The sequence below is a fragment of the Aulonocara stuartgranti genome, assembly GCF_965226115.1.
Source record: "Aulonocara stuartgranti genome assembly, chromosome: 19".
Lineage (NCBI taxonomy): Eukaryota > Metazoa > Chordata > Actinopteri > Cichliformes > Cichlidae > Aulonocara > Aulonocara stuartgranti.
Window position 1 is genome coordinate 24144793 of NC_138955.1, and position 9378 is coordinate 24154170.

At 41.3% G+C, this 9378-nt stretch overlaps 1 protein-coding gene across 3 annotated transcripts in view; it reads left to right on the forward strand.

Annotated features, from left to right (window-relative positions):
- Positions 1-1700: 1700 nt before the first annotated feature.
- Positions 1701-9378, forward strand: part of LOC309695078 (cell division cycle-associated protein 4-like) — an 8254-nt gene continuing 576 nt past the window's right edge. Inside the window, exons 1-3 of one of the 3 annotated variants that reach the window (XM_082515502.1) lie at positions 1701-1917; positions 3976-4089; positions 6243-9378. The exon at positions 6243-9378 is cut by the window's right edge and continues 576 nt beyond it. In XM_082515502.1, coding sequence (XP_082371628.1) covers positions 6247-7053 — 807 coding nt within the window. In that variant the 5' untranslated portion in view covers positions 1701-1917; positions 3976-4089; positions 6243-6246 and the 3' untranslated portion in view covers positions 7054-9378. Of the gene's footprint in view, positions 1918-3975; positions 4090-5070; positions 5287-6242 lie in introns of those variants that run through there. The other 2 variants (XM_082515503.1, XM_082515501.1) reach the window with 2 other exon arrangements.

Below are 9378 nucleotides of genomic sequence, written 5' to 3' on the forward strand. Positions count from 1 at the left end.
GATTGTGTGTGCTTGTTTCCCTTATTTTACAACAGGACATGTTACTGTTTAACTCTTTAAAGCCGGTCGGAGCGGGCACGCTCCGTTTTGCGTAACTATTTTTAAATCCCCGTAGAACCGGAACCGCGTAAGCTAGCGCAATAATTTGTTTTGCATATGAAACCGGAGGAGTTGTACTTACATCTTATGCCATCACGATTTCCTTCCACATATAGCTTTGCAAAAATTGCATAAAAAGCGCTTGCAGGAACAAAAACACAATATTCCAGAAACACGCTTTGCCGATCTGATCAGCTGTTTGTAACACTTCCTACATTTTTTGCAACTTTTTTGTATTTAAAGTTTTGAGGGATAAACCTCTTAAATTTCTCCAAGTAGAAGTATATGTAAAAAAACAAATGATTTTCAAATTTTTTTTGTAGTTTATTGCACTTTTTTGCAATTTATGTAGTTACTGTGGACTTAATGCATACACATTATTAAAATTTGGGCTATAATGGTTGTATTGATGTATAGCAACTTGAAATGCTTCCAAAAATGGCACTACAGCAAGTAAAAATATAAAATAAGCTCTGGCGGACTTGGTTCTATGGTAGGTCTTAAAGGGTTAACTATTTGTCATGGTTTTTAAATGGATCTGAAAGAAGACTTGTGCTTCTCTGTTTCTGTTATATGAGCGCCACTGTAAAGGATGCATATTAAGTTTTGAATAATGAAAGCATATGTAAATAAGTAATTCCTGTGAGTGAAAAGCCTAGGCTCCAGACGGCATCATACTCATTTTTTTCCCCAGTCTTGGCTCTGCGTGATGTTACTGAGAGTGGACATCTTTTTAATATCTTCGGCTTAAAACTGTGTAAGCACTGAGGCCCCACTCACCTCCGCTCCATGACACGGTGAGTTATCCAGTTGGAAGAAACTAGATGTGGTCGTTAAGAGACGGCCATGGACAGCAACCACACTCAGGTAAGCTGTGGTGTTTAGACTACGCCAAGTTGGTATTAAAATGCCCAAACTGGGCTAAACCACCAGCCTTTTTCCAATCCATTTCCACCCAGAGAACTAATGCTCGCTGGATATTTTTTCCTTATCGGACTATTCTCTGTAAATACATTCAAAGCAGTTCAATTCTATTTTATTTATACAGCGCCAAATCACAACAACAGTTGCCTCAAGGCGCTTTATATTTTAAGGTAGACCCTACAATAATACAGCGATAAACCCAACAATCATATGACCTCCTATGAACAAGCACTTTGGCAACAGTGGGAAGGAAAAACTCCCTTTTACAGGAAGAAACCGCCTGACAGGACCAGGCTCAGGGAGGGGCGGGGCATGTGACAGGGGAGAGAAAAGGAAGACAGGCTAAAAGACATGCTGTGGAAGAGAGCCAGAGTTTAATAATAAGTATGATTCAATGCAGAGGTCTACTAACACATAGTGAGTGATAAAGGTGACTGAAGAAGAAATACTCAATGCATCATGGGAATCCCCCAGCAGTCTATGCATATTGCAGCATAACTATTGGAGGATTCAGGGTCATTTAAACCATAAATACATGTTCATAGTAATTTAAATCACCTTTTATCTCCATCCGGATGTTCAGTTGAAGTTCAGCAGCTCGTCTTGACAACGTCTACATGCCTAAACTGTTGCAACGTGATTGGCTGATGAGATATTTAAATTATTAAGGAGCTGAAGAGTTGTAGCTAACGAAGCTGCTGGTCTTGGCATATCTCCAAATCACAAGGGTAGCTTTTCAGAAGCTGAGCATTTAAGTTCTATGGGGTCTTTTATTTTGAAGGCTGGCTGGATTCTCTATACTATCCCTGCCCTTCTCATCTGTTCTGTGCAGGTCCACATGGTTACAGCTTAAAACAAACAAACAAAAAGCTCTGGGGCGTGTCTGGTGGAATGGTAAGCATTTCTTGAGTATTTTATATCCGTGTATTCTTGGGGTGAGAATTGAAGGGGCAGCCAATCAGAAGTTGGTTTTCACTATATCAGCGCTGGCACATACAGAAACTGTAAAAGTTTTCAGTTTATTAGGAACAGCTGGTTAAAACTAACAGTCTAATGAAACTATCCTGCAAGAACTACCTGTAAAGGTTTAGTTTTTGCTGAACTGAGACAGGTGCTGATTCATCATTGTTTCGCAAGAATTCTGAAGACCACACTTTGAGGTGCTGTTGACCTGTGTTGCAGTTAACAGCTGTTTAGTTAATCTATCCGTATTTACCTGTTAACAAGTAAAGTGGAAACACGCTATAAATCAATGCTTAAATTTAAATGGAGTTGTACTGATATAGAGCTTTCCTAATGACACTTCTCTATACACACTTCTTGGTCATTTCGAAATCTAGAGGTGCACCTGTGGTGTGTGCAAAAACACACGCCACAGGTGCTCAAAATCATGCTCAAATCATGCATGATTTATTCAGTGCTCTTCCACGTGTGACCTGCTAAAAGACGCCTTGAAGGAGTTTTCAGTTGAGTCTGTATATGTTCCCTCAAATACAGGATTTTTTTTAATGACACTAAAATAGAATTAGATGTTTTGCAGCTGCAGTCTGGCTGCAGAGAGACCTTTGTTCTCACGTGCTGTCACATGACGATATTGGACCGTGAGATCCTGCGTTAGATATGTGGAGAGAGTTGCAGTGGTTTCAACATAACAGCACCATTGTGTGTTCGAAACGCAACTTGGAGCAAACCTGTTCAGAGTCGAGCCACATTTTGTCCTTTTCAAAACGTGAGCTTTTTCATATTCAGAAAACTGCATATTCACAAATCTGAAGGAAGTTTTGTCTGATCCTGACAAAAGCAATTTCTTCATAAAATTATAGCTTACTTTGCAAGCTGGACTGTCGCCTGGAATTGGTTAGCTTATAGTTAAAGATTAATGGCCTCTCAGTGAGTCAGCAAAAAGGCAGCCTAAGGGGAAAAAATCCAGTCATCGGTGAAAGAGGCTCGAGTGTCTTAAAAAGCAGCAAAAGAGGGGAAAAAATAAATAAATGTGAAGCAGAAAATCTGAGCTGTTTCAGAAATGCTCTCATAAAGTTAACATCATGTGATGTTAAGAGAGCAGGTCTGAAAGATGCTACTCTGACCTTTATTATAAATACACAGCACCATGCTTAAAGTACATGTGCCTTCTGCTGTCACAGGGCAACACTTCCTTTAAAAAACGTGTGCAGTAGTGAGCTTTAGTCCACCCCTCCCACGCTGCTTTCAGGTTCCTCTCTTAATCTAGATAACCGTTGATTACACATTCAGCTTAAAAGAGTAAAGTGTACATCGGTGTTCGAGTAAAAGATGAAATACTATGAAATCTTGGTTCTGTTTTATATAGCTGCTTTTTCTTCTTTACTAATATATCTTTTAAGCGCGCAAATGTACGATTTCAATTTAAAAAAAGACAAAACTATGGGGCTGATGAGAATGAAAGAAAGAAACAAGATGAGGAAACAAGCGTGACTGATTTAGAAGGAAGAGATATAAGGTGGAATAAGACCTTCCTTATTTGGTATTTGCCTTTCCTGTCTCTCTGGTCACGTCCTTCCCGTTCCGTTCTGAGTCATCTTGTCCCTTTAAAATGCTGCGTTCAGGTACGCAATAGAGCAACCTGGGGCTTCTAGATATTTCCAGCACGGATGCACTGGTGTCTGTTTGGTAAAACTGTGTTGATTAAATGTTGTTAAAAGAAATGTTCACTTCTTTGTTAGATGTAAATTCATGGGAGAACTTTATGAATCAATGTCTGAACATTTGTGGCATCTAAAAGAGAAAGAATTGTCCATAAAATAGCATAATGTTTGGCACCTTTAATGTCCTCTTACTTCACATTATGCGGTAGGACGCCACAACACTAATGCTGAAAGTACTCATAAGTTACTTTGAGTAGAGGCAACAGGTATATTGCTGATTTGCCAATAATCTAGTCTGAGTATTATTGACACTTTTTTTCTTTTATAGAGACACAGTGCTGTTCCAAAGCTCTACTGTAGAATTTTGCTTGTCACCATCTTGGTTTTTGGGAACCAGAATCGGCCCAGAGGAGAGACTGGTGGATCTGAAACTGAATATTAAGTAGGTCACGTGTTGCAGAAACAAAAACAGACCACATGTATGTTAGTTAAATTTAGCCTTGAATCAAACTTTCACTTAATAGTTGCTATTACATTAATGTATGCCTTAAAACCAGGACCTAAAACCTGGGTAATGCAAGTAACTAGACTCGTGGAGTAAAAGTAGTTTTGACAATATGAAAAAATAATGGATGGTACAGAAAAAAGGTGACTTCTTGGATTCTTGTTAGTGCAACCAAATGCTGAACAGAATCCTTTCAGGTGACCTAAATAAACAAATAAGTAAAATAAAAGTTAGAATTAAAATTAATTAAAAACAACACAGTACCACAGATAAGCTTTGCCATTGCCATATCCTGACTAAATGCCATGGGCTATATGCATTGTGCTGTACTCAAGAGGACTGAAGACTAGCAGTAAACCCATTCTGAGTGATTACTGGGGTAATAAATCAACTGAGAAGTAGGGTCACTTTGTCACACACTTCTCAACAAGTCACTTCTTGCTTTATGTCAACAACTATAAAGTCAGTGCAAGAAAAATCGAGCTAAAGTAACACTACTTAAACTGGACAATATATATAACTGTACTTAAACAGAAAATTTATGCAGATAGTTAATGCGTGAAAAAAAATAATTAAAGTTCCAAAAATACGTCAAACGGAAAAAGACAAACAAGTTTAAAGGGTTAATACTTAAGTCCACCATGGTCAATAACAGCAGTGGTTACGCTCTATCAGTGATTTCATATTTAAAAACATGCTCAGCTTTTATTATTTACCGCTTACTGGACAAAACAAGCCCATGTCCTGATAAATTCTTTTTCCACCGATCATAAAGGCCATTATCGCCGCTCACGTGTATTTCGTGTGCTTCGACATGATTTCCAACTGTTACGAGGTGTTCTTAAACGCAGCGCCAGATCGCTGTCGGAACAAACGACCGCACACTCGCTGCCCCGTGAGTGGCGGAGGCGGAGGTTTGATCGTCGGGTGAACGGACCAATCCCGTGCGCCGGTGAGCTCCCGTGCCCCTCCCCCCTCCTCCGCAGCTCCGCCGCCTTCCCCCAGCTGCTGCGAGCGGACAGTACATTCCTCACACTTCGGCCGTCTACAGCTCAGGAACGGGACACTGAAACGAAACCAGCCGAAGACTCGACGGATTCATACCTCCCATGACACTTCCCAAGGGCACGTGAGGTTGGTTTTTCTGTCGTCTTCATGTCATTCTCTTAAATTGAACTCAAGTTTGCCCTTTAAACTTGGTTCAAATTGGATCTTAACGTTCCCGCTGAAGTACGGGAACCGTCACGGGGTTAAGGGGTGTTCTCGGGGGTCCTGAGCTAAATAAGTAGTGTAGAGTGACCATATGATCGTAGTTAGCGATTTAAAAAGACTGATTTTTGCTAACATGTTTATTATCCGCGTATTTTACTTTGTTGAGGCTTCTACCGACATATTAAATTAGACCAAGCAGCTTTAATCTCTCCGACGAGGGTCAAACTCACCAAATGGGGCTTCGTGTGTCCTCTTTACTTTTGTAAAAGGATCAGAGAGAAAGTGATCCATGGCGCTACCCATCCCTGTATGGATGAGTAAAGTCTGTCAAGCCTGCTGGGGTGTCTAACAGTGAGTCATAGTTGGTAAAATGCGCTCTTTCAAATGTCTTAACTCAGGGGAGAAAAAAAATCGACTATGTAAAGGTGCATAATATATTCAGTATCTGCAGCTTTATGTGTTTTCTCCTGATTTGAAAAGGCTCTGTGCCTGACAGTGTCTCTGAAACTAAGCATGCTCGCTTGCTTTGTGCTCTTACATAAATTGAATGCAAGGTTTATTGCCATGCCGCCAGATCAGAGATCCAAGCCCTAAAAAAATAAAATAAAGAAAGAATAGACACACCATCTCAGCGACTGCTGTCAAAGGTTTGTGTCTCATTTTCTTTCACTTCAACAGGAGGAAATGCTCCGATTGGTGACTTTAAAAAAGACAAATGTTTAAGACCAACAGTCAGTTCAAGCCCTGGGAAACTAGCCTCTCTACCTAATTTAGTTTTGCAGAACTATTTGTTGTGTTTTGCCATGTAAATGTAACTCTTCATTACACGTTGTACCTTATTGCAACCTAACAAATGGGCTCTTTATCCCCTGATGCAGGCCAATGTTGGGTCGAGGTGTGAAGCGGAAGTGGAGCTGCTTGGAGGAGCTGGAGGCTGAGGTGGTCGCGGAAGCCACTATTACGGAGGAAAAGGAGCAGAGTGGAAAGGATGGCCAGGAAGACGAGGCCGGGCTTCTCATTGACCCGTCCAAATCGGTCATGAGCCACCTGCAGCAGCGTCAGCGGGTGCTCGGCCTCTGCTTGGAGAAGCTCCAGCGTTATCAGGCGGGGATGGAGCTCAGCCTGCGCCGCTCCGTGCTGCTCATCAATACTCTCAGGCAGATTCAGGAGGAAATACGGAGTGACGGCGTGGGAACCTGCACCTCAGATTCACGTCTCAGCATCAGCGGCGTTCATGCAGATGACTCCTGTCTACTCAGGGACGATTTCAGAGAGGACGTGCCTGTTACGTGCCCTGGGTGTGCCGAAGGAGATGGGGAAAGCCTGTCTCTGTCTCCCCCACTGTCTCCCGAATTCCCCTCTCAGGAGGCAATTGACTTCCCCGACCAGCAGAAATCTCTGCCCGCTGCAGCCATCAGTACTTTCAGCGATGCAGTAAATGCCATGGGCTACCTCAGCGACCTCGCCCTGGATGATATCTTTGAGGACATTGACACATCGATGTATGAGACTTCAGATCTGCCGTCGGCCTGGGCGACAGGGTCTCTGTGGCCAGTCAGCGTGTCGCTATGGCCGGACGAGGACGTGAAATTACGTTCTTCCAGCCATTCCTCAACCGGGAGCCTCCAGTCTTGTCTCGTGGACCTGAATGACCTGGACCACATCATGGAGATCCTGGTAAAGTCCTGATCACCGAGATGAACTTCTGAACATTTCCTGTCTTTTTTTTAGGAGCTGCTCCGGCTGAATTAGGGCTGACAAACTCTTTCTGATGAACTCTGTCTTTTTTTTTTCTTTTTCTTTTAACGGTCTATCTGATAGTTTGGCTGAAATTTTTTCTCAAGGTTGAGCCAGTTTAAGGTGGAATGAAACACTAATTCTAATATGCACATGCCTCTTATGAGGACCTAGTTATGCACCTATGCTTGTGCCTCAAGAGATATGAAATATTTATTGTAACAGATGAAGAATAACATTCAGAGCGTCTTATAAAGTTAGACATCCATGGTACAACTCTTTTGCACTGTTTTTAATAGTTATCAGTCCAAAACTGCTATTGACAGGAAAAGTGAGATCGAAAACTTGACACAATTTGTCAGTTGAGCAAAAATGGAAAGAAATTATTTCTGTCTTTGTATTTTATTTAAATTTTTTTTAGTATTTTTATGCTGGGGTTTTGGGCTGTCAGAAAAGTAGCAATTGAAGAAGCTAATTTATGACATTTTACTGGCAAACAAAACAAAAATGCAAAAAAAGATGTACCTTTTATTTGTGTAACCAATCAATATTAATCAAAGAATTTTATTTTTAGCTGAAACTTGGTATATAACAATGCTACAATCAGAAAGGCATTTTAGAAGGGACAGGAAGACCTGGAATCAAACCGGGCAGCGCTTTAGCTTTCCAGCTGGTTGTATTATGAGTAGGAGGTGAATAATCTCTACTAAGAGTAGATCAGACATGTTTAGACAAAGTTGGCACACCAAAAGTATATTGCAAAACTTGCAAGAGAAGTGTTGCAATGGGTGGTACTGGACATGAAAAACTGATGGCATACGGCAGTGTTTAAGGTGAATTTTCCTGGACGTGGATCCTCACGTTTCCAAGTATTTGTCACTTTGCTCTCCTGCTTCTGTAACTGCAGCAGTCGTCAGAAGAAACCTGAGCTGCCGTGCTTCGTGCGGCACTCTGACTGTTAGATCAGGTCTGGGTTGATTATTAATTGAAATCCCTTCAATTACTTAAGAGGGCGTGCTTCTGCCAGCCAGGAGAGCCCAGGCCCGAGTTTCTTTTTTCAGTTGTAGGACCGAGCAACTCCTGTTGATGAAAGATGAAAGTCTTTGTGGCCGTACAGCAGTCAGAGCATGGACTATTTATCTATCTGTATATTTATTTCCTTAGTAGAAAGGAGAATGCAGCCGCTTGTGAGCACTATATTGAAGTTGTATAGAAAGTGTGTGTGCGTGCGTGGGGTGGGGGGTGTAGAGAGGACATCTCAATGCTCCAGTATAGAAAGGGTAAATTGTTTTTCTTGTTGCCTTTTTATCTAATTGTATTTTTTATTTGTGAATGACAACTGAACAGCAAACCATATTACTGTTCTTTCTACATAGAGTCTATAGGTTAGGTGTGAGTGTAACTTATAAATTAAGGTTCTTTCTAATCTCGGACTGTCAGTGTTGATGCACTTTGTGACACAAAATGGGACAAACAGTCAGCACCTGTATGACAAATAAGAGTTTTTCCTTCTTGGCAGCTTTTTTTTTTCTTAGTATAGTAAATCCAACATGTCATTAACTCAGCATACAATATGTATTTTTAAATGGTAATGTAATCCCAGTCTGGTTCTGACTGAGGAGCCAATCACATCAAGTCAATGGTCAGGGCACCTTTGCCATGTCTCAGAGTTTAACCTGAAAACAGAAGCCTTTGTATTTTGATGGGTTTTTTGTTTATTTCAATTTTTACACGCAATGTGGGAGTTGAGCAGTTTTATACGCGTTTCTACCTGAAACCAATTTCCTGTCTAGTAGAAGAAATCCAGTGAGTGAAAGGTCACAGGGAATCTGACGCCTGACCTTCGCTGTTTGTGGTTTACTCCTGTTCTACCTCCTGATGTCTGTCTGTCTGCCGGTTTACCTGGAACACTCCTGTTTTCACCCAGAGAGCCGTCGTGTGTTTGTCGCTGATCGAAACGGTGTGGTTTATCATTTTAATTGTGCTGAGAATCTAACGCTCTCCTGTCAGACCAAAGTGATCCGTCCTCATCTCCATCTCATTTCATGTTGACAACGTGCCTTACTACTGATTCTAATTTTCAACTGCGCTGAGGTGTTGTGTCTGTGTGAGCTCGAGCTTCATTGATATTTTTTGTTTTTTGTTCTGTTTTTTGTAAACCAAAGGACTGCAGAAAGGTGTTACGTAAAGCACTCAGAAGCCACGGCTGTCATGGTTTCTTCCCTTTACTTGGCCTTTTTCTGTGCTCGCTGAACACTACAGGCATATGAGCTTAAT